Source organism: Zingiber officinale, chromosome 2B (genome assembly GCF_018446385.1).
Source record: "Zingiber officinale cultivar Zhangliang chromosome 2B, Zo_v1.1, whole genome shotgun sequence".
NCBI lineage: Eukaryota > Viridiplantae > Streptophyta > Magnoliopsida > Zingiberales > Zingiberaceae > Zingiber > Zingiber officinale.
In genome coordinates this window covers 144,018,373-144,036,107 of record NC_055989.1, presented here as the reverse complement: position 1 = coordinate 144,036,107, position 17,735 = coordinate 144,018,373, and the positions used below count along the sequence as shown (strand labels likewise).

The 17,735-nt window shown below is 36.0% G+C and overlaps 2 protein-coding genes across 4 annotated transcripts; both read left to right on the top strand.

The window, feature by feature from the left end:
• Positions 1–2,232: 2,232 nt before the first annotated feature.
• LOC122047576 (tubby-like F-box protein 8) lies at positions 2,233–6,954 on the top strand. Of its 2 annotated transcripts, XM_042608950.1 has the most exons (7): positions 2,233–2,476; positions 3,477–3,842; positions 4,020–4,107; positions 4,948–5,080; positions 5,161–5,970; positions 6,059–6,165; positions 6,461–6,954. In XM_042608950.1, the coding sequence occupies exons 2-5, from the start codon at positions 3,486–3,488 to the stop codon at positions 5,885–5,887; spliced, it is 1,305 nt and encodes a 434-aa protein (XP_042464884.1). In that variant the 5' UTR covers positions 2,233–2,476; positions 3,477–3,485; the 3' UTR covers positions 5,888–5,970; positions 6,059–6,165; positions 6,461–6,954. The 2 variants fall into 2 exon arrangements, with proteins under 2 accessions (XP_042464884.1, XP_042464883.1); XM_042608949.1 differs by lacking the exon at positions 6,461–6,954 and having other exon boundaries at positions 6,059–6,324.
• A 1,915-nt stretch (positions 6,955–8,869) lies between these two features.
• On the top strand, positions 8,870–16,538 carry LOC122047575. Of its 2 annotated transcripts, none has more exons than XM_042608947.1 (14): positions 8,870–8,984; positions 9,072–9,137; positions 9,943–10,008; positions 10,110–10,182; positions 11,674–11,751; positions 12,006–12,103; positions 12,990–13,063; positions 13,521–13,608; positions 13,681–13,838; positions 14,033–14,075; positions 14,227–14,292; positions 14,462–14,539; positions 15,760–15,846; positions 16,281–16,538. In XM_042608947.1, exons 1-13 carry the CDS (start codon positions 8,886–8,888, stop codon positions 15,835–15,837), a joined length of 1,065 nt encoding a protein of 354 aa, XP_042464881.1. In that variant the 5' UTR covers positions 8,870–8,885; the 3' UTR covers positions 15,838–15,846; positions 16,281–16,538. The 2 variants fall into 2 exon arrangements, with proteins under 2 accessions (XP_042464881.1, XP_042464882.1); XM_042608948.1 differs by having other exon boundaries at positions 16,271–16,538.
• The last annotated feature ends 1,197 nt before the right edge of the window (positions 16,539–17,735 follow it).

Genomic DNA, 17,735 nt, shown 5'->3' with positions numbered 1-17,735 from the left:
TTCTCCTTAAATATATTTTGCTTCACATCCTTTAACTTCCACCACTTAATTCTAGGAATTGTATATATTTTCTTTCTATTGATACTATGTTTGAGGCGTATATCCAACACTACTACCCTATGTTGGGTAGTTAAGCTTTCTCCAGGGATGATTTTGCAATCTTTACAAATCTTTCTATCTTTCTTCCTAACCATAAGAAAGTCAATTTGCGATTTATTATTCCCACTTTTGACTATGACTAAGTGTTCTTCTCTTTTCTTAAAAAATGTATTAGCTAATATAAGGTCATATGTTATCGCAAAATCTAATATAGTTTTCCCTTCCTCATTCCTCGTTCCAAACCCATAACTCGTACTCTCTCATATTCCTCATTTTTCACTCCGACATGGCCATTTAGATCACCTCCTATTAAAATCCTTTCATTTGGTGGAATATTTTGTAATATTTCATCTAAGTCCTCCCAAAACCTTAATTTGGTAGCTTCATCTAATCCTACTTGTGGTGCATATACGCTAATTATGTTCATAGTTTCTTTCGCCACTATTATCTTAAGAGTTATAATTCTATCCCCTTTTCTAACTACTCCTACAACTTCATCCTTTAACAAACTATCTACAATAATACCTACTCCATTTCTTGTTTTACTTTTTCCAGTGTACCATAACTTAAAACCCGAGTTCTCTATCATCTTTGCCTTCTCACCTGTCCATTTTGTCTCTTGTACACATAAAATATTAATTTTTCTCCTAATCATCATATCTACTACCTCCATTGATTTACCAGTGAGAGTTCCTATATTCCATGTTCCAAATCTTAGATTATTAGTTTTCCTATCATATTTGTTCTTATCTAACTTATGGTGTGAGAACTCTTGCCTATTTAACACTACACCCAAGTTCTCATGGAGATGTAGCGGTCCTTGCTGAGACGTTACAGTCGGACCCTGTAACGCGAACTCTTGCATATTTATCACTACACCCGAGTTCTGGAGATGTAGCGGTCCTTGCCGAGACGTTACAGTCGGACCCTGCAACGCGTTCCTTCCGGGGAACAACCTAGCATTACCACAATAGTTTAATGGATTCATTCATGAAATTTTGCCATAGTTTGACGCTGGCTGGCAACCTAACGCAATCCTCCTCCTTTATCCGGGCTTGGGACCGGCCATGACTGGTCATCATGGGCGGAGTTTTTATTTATATATATATTTTAAAAAAAATTAAAAAATCTTACTTATCTCAAAAAAAAACTCTCTCAGTTTCCCACTTTCTTACCAATATTATAATTTAAAAATTAAAACATCTCAACAACCCCTTTACTATTTTTTTTTTAAAAATTAATGTTCTTAATAATAATAATAATAATAAATCAAATCTAAAATTAACCAAACTACTAAAATAATTTTTTAAGTTTGACTTAATTTTTTTAAAAGGTTGAGGTTAGTTCATTTGAATTTGACTTTTTTTAATGTTAATGAGCATTTAATTCAAATTTATTTGATTATTTAATTTTTTAAATTTGTTTAATTGGTTAATAAGTTTGATAATATAAGTTTTTTTATTTATATTATGTTTTTTTATTTATTATAAATTTGTTAATAATTTTTTAATGAATATAGGTCACGGGATAATTCCTGAACATTACGGGCAAATAGTTCACAATCTCTTATATTAATCTTGAAGTTATTTAAATTTATTTATTTATTTGACCATATATATACTAAAAAAACATAATTTTTTTTTATCCAATTAAGTCTTCATTTTCACTGTTAATTAATTATAATTTTACTTATTGATATTAATTAAGAATATGATGAATTGCGAGTCTCAAAAAATGGATCGACCAATCTCTTGATTTATTTTAATAGTTGATATGAAATTTTTATAGATATGAATTAATATTTTTTAAAATTAGTCGAGTAGTTTTGTATTTTATAGACCCCTTCAAAAGACGAAGAGAGTATTAAGGAGCTGGAGCGGCTCTGAAACGTTGAACTTACTTATGTGACACATCAACCGAGAAAATATCAGAGAGCTCCTAGAAATCTGCCGTTGGAGATGTTTTTACAACGGGTAAAATGAATATATTAACATATTTTAAAGGTTCAGAGGGTAAAATGATATATTTGACTGTAAGAGGGGCAATGTGAAAATATCTCGCCGTCAACTGCGCGACGCCGTCAAATCGTGTGGCAGACAGTGGTAATAAAAGAACAACACGGCAACACTACACTGGCCTCTCCTGTCTCCACCCGACTCTGGGTCGGATTTAAACGGGGCATTCAATTTCGTCTGCGGCGTCGGCCTTTGTCCTCCAGTGGGATACGAAGGCGAGCGGGAGCACGGGAGGAGAGGTGGATATGGCTGATGGGAAATCCGGCCGGGCGGTTCCGTAGTGCGATTGTGGCAGTCGATTGCCGTGCGGTGTTCTTGCTTCCTCTAAGGGTGTATTTTTTACCCGATTTTTCTAGTTCGAGGTAGATCCACTGGCTTTGTTCCCTTTCCGACGAGAATAGTAGATTTTTTACGTGTAAATTTTGGACTTTGTTGCACAAACGTGTGATTTGTGATTCTCGCAGTTAATTTTGGCAAAACTTAAAACGAAACAAGCGACCTTGAAGTAATCACTTTTTTTTTTTTTTTTTGGAAAAAAGGGTTTCTTTTGGGTTTTGTTTTCTCACTTTCTCATTGATTACTGAGGACTATGTGTTGGATTTGCGTTATTGGAGGATAATAAAGTAGAGAGAAGCTTTGGGGGGAAATCCCAATATCAATAAACTGTTTATGGATCTTTTTGTATGTGTTGGCATTTCTCGTTCGTTTTGGAGTTCAATGAATTCCTTGCGCGATCTTGCTGGTCTTATTCGGTAATGCAATAGCCTGTGGTACCTTGTTTGATCCAAGAACAAGATTCTGGTTTTCAAGTCTAAGCTTCTGTTATCTTGTGAAGGAATAGTACTTTCGTTTATCGGTTGCTACACTTTAAAGAAGATTGCTAGAATATTACTAATTTTGCTACTGAAACATACAGAAATCAAGGTAAACTGTAGACTTGTTCAATATTTGTGTAAGCGAAATCAAGCCATATTTTTCGTACACTAGATATAATAGTCTGTTAGTAGCATCATATTCATTGGCTGGTAATAAACTTTTTTCTACTTTGCTTTTTTCTGCCATGAACACTTGCTTTATGGCTGGTACCTCTTTAGAATTGGTTTTGAAAAAAGTTATTGTTAATGATTGTGTTGTCCATGAAAATATGAGCCAAGTTATTCTTTTAATTTGTAGTAACTATTGTTGTTGGCGTGCTTGCTTTTACATGATCTTTTAGATTTAACAGCTACACTAGATTTTTGTCATTGTTGTGTAGTTCAATGTGTTGAATACTGAAGACTACAACTCCACAAAATTTGGACTTCCATACATTTGTCCCCTGCGTGGTTCTTTTTTATCCTTACTCTCTCTTTCCGGCTGCAGTTACCCAAGATGTCCTTCCGTAGTATAGTTCGTGATGTAAGAGATAGTATCGGGAGCCTGTCAAGGCGAAGTTTTGAAGTGAAACTTGGGAGTCTTTCAGTACATCTCAAGGGAAAGTCTCAAGGCTTCGTAGCTGAGCCATATGATCCACCTCCTGTTATTCAATTGAGTTGCTGGGCTAGCCTTCCACCAGAGCTACTCCGGGATGTGATCAAAAGATTAGAGGCTAGTGAAAGCACCTGGCCATCCCGAAAGCATGTTGTTGCTTGTGCATCTGTGTGCAAAGCTTGGAGGGAGATGTGCAAAGAGATAGTAAGAAATCCAGAGTTTTGTGGGAAGATAACTTTTCCAATCTCATTGAAACAGGTAGTTTTTTTTTTTTAAAAAAAAATTCCACCTTTATGACAGTGATAAAACACACCAGAACATACTGGATGTAGTAATTACATGTGACATTTATTTTTTCAAATGAGCATTATGTTGCCTAGTAGGTTTAGATTTCACTTGCATTTTCTAGTTCTAATATGCATTCTGCTTTTGCAGCCTGGCCACAGAGATGGACTGGTTCAGTGTTTCATCAAGAGGGACAAATCCAAATTAACTTACCATCTTTATCTTTGTCTTAGTCCTGGTAAGTTTGCTCTCCCATAAGCTTTTTCATTTGGATAATATAACATTGCTGAGATCGTTACTTGTCACCTTTGAAGTTGTTAGCAGTAATTTACTGTAGTGAATCACCTTATGTTCACTATCCATTTTACTGAGAATCAATATCTCTATAGCATTTATGTGTTTTTGCTAGTCTAATCAAACCTAGAGAGTTAGAAGTGTGAACTTCAATCTCAGTTCTTCTAAGATTTGTATGTGTCACACTCATCATCTAAATGAGCTAATTAACGGATCAAACTAAATCTCATTATTTGGTTAGTTTTCTCATTATCATAGAAGAATAAACTAAATCTAAGATATCAACAGATTCAAGAAGGATGATCTACATAATACATGAGAAAGCAACTAAGAAGATACTATTTTTGTTAAGAAATTTAATTCAACTATAAATATTCTGCAAACATGAATGGGGTTCTAGAACTGGGAAAAAGTGATTCGAAGATGAGCCCAGACTCCTCTGTACCTACTTCGTAAGGGTAGTGCATAAGTTGATTGGTTCTAACATCTAGTATACTTTGAGTTTCATGTTGGTCAGCATATTGTTGTATTAGCTGACTTATTTCTAACAGCCTTTACTGAGAAATGAAGCTTTTTGTCACTCCATTCTTACAATCTTAGGTTGCTTTTCCCCTTTTTTTCTTCTGATGTAATGATTGATGATCACTGAGTTAGTTTCTGCTAGTCTTATTTATTCTCTGTTACTTCTTTCCTTTTCCAGAGTATAAGATTGTTACATATATATATGGCACTAATGTGTTTCGGATCTCTACTAATCAAACTTATGTTTAATTTGGTTGTGTAGCTGTGATTGTAGAGAACGGGAAATTCCTTCTCTCAGCAAAAAGGATTCGTAGGACAGCTTGTACTGAATATGTCATTTCGATGAATGCCGAACACATATCGAGATCAACCAACACCTACATTGGGAAGTTAAGGTATTGAAATTTGTTTGTTAATTGTTCATTGAAATGGCACTGGTGAAGTTAAACCAAATGATTCCCTGTCACATTTGTAGGTCTAATTTTCTTGGCACAAAGTTCATAATCTATGACACTCAGCTTCCATACAACGGAGCTGCTATTTGCCCACCTGGACGAACAAGCCGTAGGTTTTACTCAAAGAAAGTCTCCCCTAAGGTCCCATCTGGCAGCTACAACATAGCTCAGGTGTCATATGAGCTAAATGTGCTTGGCACACGAGGACCTCGTCGAATGCATTGTGTTATGCACTCTATTCCTGCTTCAGCCCTTGAGCCTGGTGGCACAGTTCCGGGCCAACCGGACAACCTTGTTTCACGTTCACTGGAGGAGTCCTTCCGCAGCATATCTTTCTCCAAGTCCATGATGGACCATTCCATGGACTTCAGCAGTGCTCGCTTTTCTGATATCATCGGTGGAACTCAAGATGGCGATGAGAACATCGAGACCAAGGAAAGACCGCTAGTTCTTTGTAACAAACCCCCTAGATGGCATGAACAATTGCAGTGCTGGTGCCTGAATTTTCGAGGCCGGGTCACTGTTGCTTCCGTAAAGAACTTTCAGCTCATTGCCGCAACACAACCTTCTGCAGCTGCAACTACAACATCACAGCCAGCACCCCCCACAGAGCATGATAAGATCATACTGCAGTTTGGCAAGGTTGCAAAGGACATGTTCACGATGGATTACCGATACCCCCTCTCAGCATTCCAAGCTTTCGCTATCTGTTTGAGTAGCTTCGACACCAAGTTGGCTTGCGAATAAACAAATTTAAAATTCACTCTATTGTCAGTTCATGGTTATCAATGTACAACTCCTGTCCTTCGACTCGTAGCTCAGAAGCATATGTATGTCTCATTCTAAAGCCTTCTTGCAAATCCTACAGGTCAGACATTTTGCACAAAGTAATAACTGACGGAATATTTTACCGTGTAGGCCTCTTTTACGGCTGATCAGGTGAAGAGGAACCAAAGCGCTTACAAATTTTAAAGCGAGCCACTTTGGGTTCATAACGTCAAGTTACCGCCAATCAGATTTACTTGGTGCACACTTCACTTTAGGATTTGTGTCCACATAAAGAATGTGTTCTTACTGAAGAATTGTGTCTTAACTTTAGCATCCATGCATTTACTTCCTGAAGTGTTTTTTGAAAGTTGGTCAGAGCAGTGTCATTCTAAATCACAAACTCACTTTTCCTTTTACTTTGCATCTTCTTCATTGTGGTGCTCAACTGGGAAGGGATTGTTGGGGTTTACTTTGGCTGATCACTAGTTCGACACACATGCATCTGTCTCAAATTTGCCTTACAAATCATTCCTTCTTTTGAATTCTTTCTAGGCTTTTCATAACAGAAGGGAGAATAAAGCAAAAGGAAGAACAAAGTCCTGTGACCAAAGGAGGAGGAAGGTAAAGACCAAAGAGCACAGCTGGTAAGCACCCAATGCGAATAGTTTGCTAAGCTATGTTATTATAGAGCAAAGTTGCACCTTTGTAGAGAGTTTACTTGGAAAGACAGATCTGAAGAGAGGACAGAATCAGGGACTTGCTCTTCTTTAGGTTAACAGATTTGATGGTTTGGAAAATACTAGTGTTTTTTTACAAGGACAACTGGAAAGAAAGTGAAGTGGAAGATAGCTTGGTGCAGTGCATAGGCTATAATGGTGCAATAGTTCCTTGTCCCTTCCAAATGGAACGAATATTACCTGTGCTCCAAATTTATCCAGTAAGCAAACCAAAAGGAAGGCGGTCTATCTCTAGAATTACTCGGGCGATACAATCGTGCTGTTTAATTAAGTAAATTTGACAAGTTTGGTGACAAGAATAATTTATACTTTGATAAAATAGTATGTCTTAGTTTAATTAGATTTTGTATTTGATCAATTTTCACTAAATGTGCAAGACTTGAGTGAATTGGAAATTAAACCAATCGAACTGATCATTATAAAAATATTAATAGAACATTTGATAAAAGAGACTTTAATTTTCTCATTAACTAGCACTATTATTTTTTTACCATCTCAAATATACAATTTTTTATTCAGATAAAGAACTATGCATTTTTGATCCGCAAATGCAATAAAAAAATATTAAATTTAAATTCTAGAGCCTTCATATGCCTACTATTTATCCCTATTTTTTCTCCATATAATTTTAATATTTGAAATTAATTTCGTATTTAATTTTCCATTGATATATATATATATATATATATATAATTTTTTTATGAATTATTATAAATATTATGATTTTACAAAATAAAATTTGATAAAATTATTGATCCTGTCCGAACCAGAAGTCAACAGACGCTGGGCATGTGGCGCTCTTCGGCTCGCTGATGTGGACCTCCCACTGGTGGCGCGACGCTCCGGCTAGCCTGCACAGAAGTCGAGCCGGGAAGGGGTTCCCGGCGGCGACCCTCCGACGCTCAAGTCAGGTAAGTTACGATGAACGAAGTGGCTTCCAAAGTCTCTCAATGCGTACCTCCGGCGAAGTCTGAGGCTCTTTATATAGAGTTGTGAAGGGTTAGGGCACGCATACCGAGGTGCATATGTGTCCTCTGTCCTTTCCTCGGTATGCAGTTGTCAGAAAGCTCACCTGACCCATACCGCTACAGTCAAAGCATGTCCTCGATGGGACAGCAGAATCCCCTGTCACAAGATTTGGAGCATGGCCTACACGTAAAACATACCTGCTGTCAGAAAAAGACCTCCCTTGTCCTTTTCCCCTTTGCTTCAGATCTAGCGTCCGGGCGGACAACTCCCTCAACATCCGGCCGGACATCCGCAGTGGTTTACTTGTGCTTTGTGGAGACTAATAAACAGGGGTGCTTTATGACTGTGGTCGGTCAAAAGGTCAGCTCGGTCCATGACCTTTTTAACTGAGCGTCGGAACCCCGATTTGACAGGGTGCCTTCCAACCATAAGTGCGAGCCGGCCAGACCCGTCCGGGTATTCGATTCCATCGGCCCGGCCTTCTATGGTCGTCCGTCCGGTCGGACCACACTCCTCCCGGATGGGCGGCTACTCCGGTGAATTCCACTCGGCGTTGACATTACAAGAGAGAGGGGGGGCCCGCTCTTACCACCGGATCAATTATTATTTTTCATTTATTTTAATTTCTATTCATATACTTCACTATGAACTGAGCTTTGGAATGATGAAACTTATTTGATAAAGTAATCGAGTTGGATTTAAAATGAACCAAGTTTTTTAAATGATTGTTCAAATTTGGCTTGGTTTATTTTTTATGAGCTTGAGTTTGTTTGAAGTTTGACTTGAGTTTGGTTCATTTAAATGTTATCGAACTCTCAATTCAAGCTTGATTCGAGTTTGACTTTAACTTGGTTCAAATTTAGTTTATTTAGATGTCATAGAGCTCTCAATTAAACTTGTTTGATTGTTTGATTGGTTATTGAGCTTTATAATTTAAATTTATATATTTTTATATACATTGTTCGTAAACATTATTCACAAACGTTATTTACAAACATTAACGAGCTGAATACATATGTATTTAAACTTATTTATTTAACTTAACGAGCTGTTCAAATTTATTTATTTAATTAATTTTATATATATTGAACGAACATAAATAAATTTTTACCAAGTAAAATATTAAATTTGTTTACGAATGTTTAATGTTTAGTTGATTTACCATCCTACTTGCTACTCAATTACGGGGATCATATCACGTGTATTGCACGTGACTGAGTCATTGCATAAATCACGCTCATTTCGAAAAAAGAGGGTTCGAGGGGAAGAGAATGCTAGAAGCGAAGAGCTTGCGGAAGGCGGCCGTGCCGCCGTCGCTCCTGGGCAATCCGTCGCCGGGGAACATCCAAGCCACTCGCCTCGCCCTACACGTAAGTTCGATAGATCTGATCCTAGCCTTGGCATTCCTCTCTCCCCGGTCTCTTCCCTAATGTCGTCGTCACCATCTCGATATGTAGGTTAACGATGGAGGTTCTTCCTGCTCTGTATACATCGCTTCCGGATGCAGCGTCTACAAGATCGAGGTAGGTGCAGTGTTGCTTTCTGTGAGTTTTGTTGCACTTTTGTGCTGTTTCTTTGAGGAATTTTGTTATCTCGTGGAGTGGATTCTACAAGTTGTATCTTGGGCTATTTCCCCCGTTTCCTATTCTGTAGAGTTGTTTACATGAATTGGTTATGGAAATTATCGTCTTTTGGTTTGTTTCATTATTTTTTCCTTCAGTTAGTGGGGACTGTTCTGCAACTACATTGAGTAGATCTTTGACCGTAGTTTTTTTTGTTTCCCATTACTAGAATTGTATCACTTATTTGCTAACTATTTTCATCCTCTATCGAGTTAAGGTCACTCAGAGACTCCGAAATTAACAGGTTATTGAAATTTTAAATTTGGTGGATGAGAAATTAATAGTTACCCACTTTTTTTTGTTATCCACCGAGAATAACTATGTTTAAATATTGTGCATCCTACGATCAGGATACCTTTGTCTTGAAGGTTCTCAGCAAGTTTCTGGAATTCTATTAGATTGCATAAAGTGAAAAGCTCTGTAGTTAATTGAGTTCAAGCCTCTAACATAAGTGTTGATCTTCGTCATATAAAAGCATTCTCATATAACAGGTACAAGTAATTTCGAATTAGGCAGATCATTTGCCAGTTACTAATGAATAAGAAAGTTCTGCTACATTTTGTACAATTGACTGCAAAGGGAGTAAGTTTTAAAACAGGAAATGAAGCAATGAAATGATAACTACTTGTAACTACAAAAACATAAACATTGCATGCATTTTCTGTTGACGGTATACAATATAATTTCTTAATGATTATATTTCTAGATATCCATGGAAGATTCTATTATAACTACAGGAAAAGAAAGCCTTCTCATTCCTGTTAATGCAGAGGTATGATCTCTATATAGGTTTGAAATACCAAAGATTTTTACGGTGCATGTTGCACCTGGAGCAGGTTCTCTTTTAATATTCTGGAATTCTCTAAAATAAAGGTTAAACATTCATCGATCGTTGACCGTTGTCCTCATCGTTCAGAGGTCCAAAGTGTAGCGCTTACGCAAGGAGGTCAGTTTTTTTTTGGTCCAATTAGACCTGGTTGTTGTTACAAATTTTTGGACCCCCCCCCCCAAAAAAAAAAAAGTTCTCGCTGCTTGATACTTTTTGTCATTGGCACTAGAAGTTTTAAATATCATATAAGAAATGAAATAGATAATCACTAGATGAACTATTTCTGTCTTTAAGAAGTAGCTTAAGTCCTAAACTGAAGTTTTTTCCTATCTACCTTTCTCTAATTTATGTATTTTTTGTGATGCAAAATTCAAATAGGACTAACCTAATGCTGATAAGTGATAATTTACGATATATTATTTTCCTTATAGTACTTTGGAACTGTGTCTAAGCATTTTCTTCCATCATATTTATTAGTAGGCATTTTCTAGTGCTCTTGGACTCAGTGTTCAGTTCTTGAATAGAATAAATATCTTATTGACCGAGCTTGCAAATTATTTTATTTACTTAAATCACTCTTTGGATACTTCCCAACTTTAGAAAGGCAGTCCAAACAATTTATGTAGGTTAGTTGGTTGAATGATGGCCTACAGCACATGCAGTATGCATATCCCATAATTTGACACACATTTTTCTCCCAATTTGATTTGGAAGTCCTAGGGTTTTGTCAATTGGCATTTTGGCTCCTGTATTCCTTTTGTTTCCTTAGATTCTACTCTCGTTTATTTGATTGTTTCTTTCAGCTCAACACCTACACAACCATCACTTCATGATCATTACATAAAGAATATCAATTTATATTCATCAACAAGCCTAATAACCATGTGTAGGAAAAAAAGGACAAAGAATAAGATAACTGAGGCTTTGCCATTTGGCTATTTCATTTAGCACCACATTTTTATTTAGCTATTTCAATAATCACTATATGTTTTCTTTCCAATGCTTTGGCTGCACAAAAATATAAACACTTCTGATTTATGTGTCGATACTAGATATTGAGGACCGGGTGCCACTTTAGTCTATAGTTTCTATTTGTGCCCACATCACAGAATGCTGACTATCCTGCATACAAGCAAGATGTTACGTTAACTAGGTCCATATCACCCAAATGAAGATCATAAAATTATTTGTTAGTTCATATGTTCAACTTTTCAACTGATGTGAAAGCACAGTGGAAGTTAGAGAAAAGGAAGCATGCACTGTTAGTCTAGGCCAATACATAATGTTAGATCTTATAAATACAGTGGTTTATTTTGTCATTCAAACTATGGTCACCGTGATCATGAAGAAATAGCTAACTATAGAAAAAAGCTTTTCCTTCTACAAGGGGATGAATAAGCAACATCACAAAGAGTAAAAACCAATATGTGCATCAGCAGTTACAAGTTACAGATTCCATCTCACTACACCCTGATATGTGTATGTATATATTATCAGAGAGAGTGCAAATTTATAAACTTTTCTCCTCCACTGCTTGACTAAATCCAAATATTAGAGCTCATTGTACTCTATTGTTTTAGCTTACATCTGATTTCTATCTGATTGCAGACGATAATTGCCTTATTATGGGTTCTGTAGATTGTTATGGTCATCTTATTGTATCATGGTTGGATGCACTTGGTTCAGGTACAATTTAATAGCATATACGGACTATGGCACTGTAGTCACTCCTTCCAGTTTTATGTTAATCTGTAAAATTATGTCCTGGGAATTAGAATCAGGAATTTAACAAGTATATTAGTTCATTACAAAAGCTACCATTCATTCTCCAAGTCTTTTTTTTAATGCCGATACATACTCTTTACAGAGCAAAGCTAATTAGAATTCTTCAGTAGCATTTGGAGGCACTCATATTAACATAGTGTTATGTATTTGATCAGACATTGACAGGGTTTCTTATTCAGTGTTGCCTCGGGATTGTGGTATTGGTGAAGGGAGTTGGGCTGGTGTCTGCTTTAGTCCAGTGCAGTGGTCCACAGTATATTATTAATTTTTTAGTTTATTTTAATGATTTCGTTGTTCATTATTTGCTATCTGTTTCAAATTAACCAGTAATTTATGCATTGGAGTTTTCAATTATGTCATAGTAGTATACTTTATTCCTCCACTAAGTAGCTCATAGATCCCAAACACATGCAGTTCATTTGCTAATTAGGACAAAGTTATAAATGTGATCTGATAAAGGGACTCTTTTCCCTTATAATAAGGATTAGGGAACTTATATGAATGCATATGCTTTTCTTGCAACACAATGTAATCACACCTTAACCATGATGATTGCCTTCTTCACAACATTCTCAGACTTCTCTGGGCCTTGTTTCACATTTTTGTTACTAATTGGCTTGAAGCACTAGCCCATTAGTCTCACTTCTGAATTACCTGTCGTTTCTACTTTATTTTGTTTATTCTTACTAAGAGAATGTACAATGAATCTTGTTTGACTACTGCTGAACAGCATCTGACATTCAATGTTAAAAATCCAAGGTCTTCTGATTTTCAGATATCTTTCTTGGTTCTCAAGCTTTTTGGCTGTTGACTTTTAGAAAAGTACATTTATGGATATCTGTTGCATCTACTTTTCTCCAATGGTTTGACAACTGGTTTGTTAGACTGATAGATGCTTTCTTTTGTGATTATTTTCCCTTTACAAAAATTGTTTTAATTTGTCAATCAGTTGGTAAGAACATTAGTTTTTTAGGATAAGCTGGATGTAATAAAAGTATATGTAGAATGCTGACCGATTGCCTTGTATTGCTATAGAATACGAAGAATGAGACTATTGCTGGCTTAATTGATTCTGTTTATGGATGCATTGATATCCATCCAAATCCAGTTAATATTGTGCCAAATACTTTTTTATTTAGGTAGCAGTTGCCCGCAGCTTTTGCAAAAGTATTGATATTTATGATCAAGATATTCACATTAGGAGTTTACACACGTAAGTATAGTATTTATGTCAAACCTAAATTTTCTCCTTCCTGTCTCTGTTTTCACCACATAGATTCAAATTATCTGTTGAATGCTTCTTTAATCAGTGAAGTCTGCTTATTGTAATTTTATTGTAATTTCTTCCCTTCCATCTCCATCATTATATTCATTTCCATTGAATATATTCCAAAACAAATGAATAATATGGTTAAGTTCTCTAACATGTCTTCTCCAACCTTTCCAATATTCAAACTGTTGAATGCTTTAATGCACAAACCAAATTTTGTAATCACTGTTTTTTCTTTCTTTGAACTTTGATGCATTGCAAGTTCAAACTTTTATCATTGAGGACTGCCAAATATGATCCTTTATGTAGTTAGAGATATCTATGAGTTATTGATGAACTTGTGAACAAGGTTTGACTTTTTACAGTGGTCCTAATTGTCTATCCAATACTTGGTTTTCAGATTGTGGTATCCAGCTTCATTGACCTTCTTCAGTAATCCATATTACGAAGGATGCCCCTCTGTACTAGCTGTTACTGAAGGCTCACAGGTTCACTTGTCTATGATAATTGTAACTTTAGGTATTTCTAGGATTTTTGTCCTTATTTTACTGTATATCCAGTTGTCTGTCTGGGACTTGAGGACCAACCAAAATGGTGGATGTGTACAACGTGTTTGTGGCTCCGTTGGAGACCTCATGTATGCCCTGTGTAGTTCACCTTCTGGAGCAATTGCTGCTGGTGGGACTGATCGTGCTGTTACCATATATGATCCTCGCAGGTTTGACAAGTTCTTCATCTGTATTGGAAGAACTTTCTAGTTCTATTGGATTTTCTTTTTTTGACAAATCAATTATGTTCTTATGCTACCATTGGAGTTTTGAGACTTTCAGGTCGTGTGCTATATTTTTCTCTCTCTAGCATTCATATTTCATATTTAACACTGATAAAATCTTCTGTTTTACCGTCCTTCAGGTGGTCAGCAGTTTCAAGATGGGTGAACTGCTCAAAATACGAGGTTTATCCCCCAAAACATTTCAGATTTAAGCATAACTAAGGAGGCTGTTCTTTGCAACTTCTATTAAATTTTTATCTAGTTAAGATTTGGCTTTAAGGAAAATATATATAAACTTTATATGTAGTATTTTATTTATTTTTGTTAAATGCAGATAACAGGGCTTGCTTTCTCAACTATAAACTCTGATTATATTTACGTCCAAGGTGTTGGTTATGAGGTAATTATTTTGTATTCTCTAGACATGAGTCTGTTGTTCACTTTAAAACCAAAATATAGAAAAAACGAAAATTGAAAGTAAATGATCTCAACTAGCTGAACAATAGTGTAGAGAACAAGCTGGATCTGAAGATGTATCCTGTGGGCATTAAAAATTGTCGCCATTGCAGGTTACTTGTGGAGCATGGAAGGAAAGCAAAAGGACTTTCTCATTTAGGGGAGACTCAAACTGGTTGGGCTTTAGTAAGGTATTACTCTTTCTCGCATATCTGCTTGTATTAAATAAGGGCTAAGAAATAGGTTTGCTTCAAACTAGCGCATATTGATAAAATTATTTTAATTATATGCTCTAAGTTTAGTGTTAAACACATACTTCAAAAATTCCAATTCTATGCATTGAATTTTAATTTTGCATTAGTTTCAACAGATTATTTTTCTAGTACAGGTGGGCTCGGTGCCTGATTTCACTTTAATAGATAGACACAACAAAACAATAACCAATAAAAAATTATAATCAAAATCTTACATCCCAATCTACATGTGGCGGTTCCTTTTCCCTCCTTGCTTTTCACAATGTGTAACTTTTAGATGTTATGATGCAGTTGTCTCCTGCTGTTCAACAATCACATCATAACATCGCAGGGGCTGGGTATGGAATGACATGTCATATGGTTGCATGTTAAACTAAACCTAGTGCCTAGACAATCTCTGCCAATAATAAAATTAAAAATGGAATAGAATTGAAATAGCATTAAGATTTGTTATGGTGGTCTGACAATAAATTGTAGAAGTTAACCGAGTTCAGTCAAGATCATACAATGTTATGTTCAGTTTGCCTGAAGTGATTGTGGATTCACTCAAAGTTATCTCTGGGTCTAGTCCTTGGTTGGATTGTGGGTTTCCATGCAATTTGGCTTGAAGGGTTTCAGATTTCAGTTGGGTTCCTTGAGGTGGGAAGCAATTTGGATTGAATTAGTTCGGGTCTTGTTTTAATTCTGCCCAAGTTGGGAAGTAACTCTGTTGAATTGGAGTTGTATTGCGGGTGATCTCTGACCTACCTGAGCTAGACGTAGTTCAGTGCACTTAATGAGAGTTAAAGTAGAACTCTTGGCCTAGCTTGATCTGGAATGAGTATCCAGGTGCGAGGCTTCTTCTTTGTTAGGTGTTGCTCCTCACAACTGACTTTCTTAAACGCCGCGGAAAAAACTCTCAACTGATTTGCAGAAGGCTCTGAAAAGGTGCCCTTTCATTGACAGGGATGAGAATCTACTCTTTTCAAAAAACAAAAATCTGATTCGTTGTATAAAATCTTGAAGAACCTGAATGGACCTTGATTTCAATTGTCAAACTCTGGAGCCATATGTAACATTTGTTGGTCATCTAATCACCAATTCATAACTATTCACTGCTTTGTTATTTTCTCTCACATCTCTATTTGATAACTGTGTTTTTTTTTCCTTCTCTTCAGTGTTCAAATGCAGATGTTCTTGCAGGATGGTGCGACTCTGGTAGTATCTTTGTGGCTGATGCTGTAGAACAGCACTAACGAATACAGGTATGATAATACTCAATATCTTACGTTGTCAGTGCCTTTTTCTTTTCAATTTATTTGATACACCAATGTTAATGGAGTGTATACTGGAGGCGAACCAGGCGAAAAAAGAAAGGAAGAGTGCTCTGAAGTTCTTATCAATTTATCTTCTGATACACCAGTGTTAATGACATGTACTCTGAGGCGAGGGATAGGTAAAAGAAACTGAGAAGCGAGTGAGATTCTCCTACACTTTTGACCTTTTAAAATCGTTTTCGTCTTCCATATCTCTTCTCTCCACTTTTGGATAGAAACACAAGTGAGAAACTCTTTCATCCAAGTAGATATGAAAATTCAATTACTTTCTTCCTCCACTTCTATACAAAACTTCTGCAATAATTGGAAGATTTAATGTCGAAGCCGCTAGATAACGAGTTCTTTTGTTTTGATCGACGCAGGATAAATCTTCATGGAAGGCTCGTGTACTCGAACCATTGTAACTGGATAAGTTGAAACATCTGTCATTCGCATCACACATTGATATTTCTACCAAACTGTTGATGATGAGCGCCAAGTTCGGGTTCTCTGTTCAGTCATCGTCTCGCCCATTGTGATTTCAATGTTCCTTTGTGATCGTTTAGTTGTGTAACATAACAAAATATTAAATAATTTCTGTGTAATTTTGTAATTCTCCAGTGATGCTATCTTCTATTTAACATTGTCCCCGGGGCATGGTGTCGTGGTAGGATATTCAGGTTGTCATCCAGATACCTGCGGTTCGATTTCCAGCTACGACGTATTTGCAGGAATTTTTCTCCAAATGGGGAGCGCAATCAAATAATGTTGGACGTCTGAGTTGGTTGTCGCGCGTGCTTCTTGATTTATCCCGATGATCTGTGGAAAATTTCGTAGGGTCGGATCGATCATCTCCAAAGATAGTTAATAAGGTTAACTGAGAATATTTTTTTTTTTGTCTTCTATTTAACATTACAAAATATGGAATATTCACTTAATTCAAAAATCACTCTTAGAAATTTAAAGTTGTTGCTCTCTCACTTTGGTTATCGTGTTTATATATTCACTGATGGGAAGACTTTTATATCTAAATTATCATATTTATATTAAAAAAAAATAGCAATGGCCTAACATTGCTATCCAATAAATAATAGAAAAATGATATGCTCAAGAAAAAACTCAAGGATAGGCTCATAAAGTGATGGAGCCCAAAAAAAGTGAAATTGTGGCCCATGACTTTATGTGTCTATCTTTGAACTTTTCCTTGAGTTTTTTTCCTTGAGCATATCATTGCTCTAAATAATAATGACTTATTATTATTATTATTTAAAGAATAATAATAATAATTGAATGACAAAAAAATACATATTAAATCAAAAGAATTGATCAAGGCCTAATTGACTATTGTACTAATATTTAGCTTTAAGGATGATAATGGGACGGAGCGAGGATGAATTTATCATCTCTATTCTCGTCCTGTTCTTATTTTTTCGGATTCAAGGATTAATGACTATGGAGTGGGGCGAGAACGGATTTGTTAACCCTATCCTCGTCTCGTCCTCATTTTTTCGGATTCGAGAAATCCTCGAATCCGAACCCACAGGGATCAAATCTAGGGATGGCAACGGGGCGGGGCGGGGTCGGGTTTGCCATTCCCATCCCCGCCCCGTTTTCATTTTTTCGGGTTCGGGGATTCCCCATCCCCGCCCCATTTCTAAATTAATTTATATTATTATTATTATTATTTAATAATAATTATTAATGATAATATTAATATTAATATCAATATCAATAATATTATTATTAATAATATTTTCAAAAATTTAATATTAATATTAACACTATTATTAATATTTTTTAAAAAGATCATATTATTATTTATTAATATTAATAATAAT

Excerpts from the sequence above, each read along its gene's own strand:
- LOC122047576 (XM_042608950.1), top strand. The coding sequence starts at position 3,486 with ATGTCCTTCCGTAGTATAGTTCGTGATGTAAGAGATAGTATCGGGAGC. Across the intron at positions 3,843-4,019 it reads TTCCAATCTCATTGAAACAG|CCTGGCCACAGAGATGGACT; the intron begins GTAGTTTTTTTT and ends CTGCTTTTGCAG. Across the intron at positions 5,081-5,160 it reads ACCTACATTGGGAAGTTAAG|GTCTAATTTTCTTGGCACAA; the intron begins GTATTGAAATTT and ends TCACATTTGTAG.
- LOC122047575 (XM_042608947.1), top strand. The coding sequence starts at position 8,886 with ATGCTAGAAGCGAAGAGCTTGCGGAAGGCGGCCGTGCCGCCGTCGCTC. Across the intron at positions 13,839-14,032 it reads ACCATATATGATCCTCGCAG|GTGGTCAGCAGTTTCAAGAT; the intron begins GTTTGACAAGTT and ends ACCGTCCTTCAG. Across the intron at positions 14,076-14,226 it reads TGAACTGCTCAAAATACGAG|ATAACAGGGCTTGCTTTCTC; the intron begins GTTTATCCCCCA and ends TGTTAAATGCAG.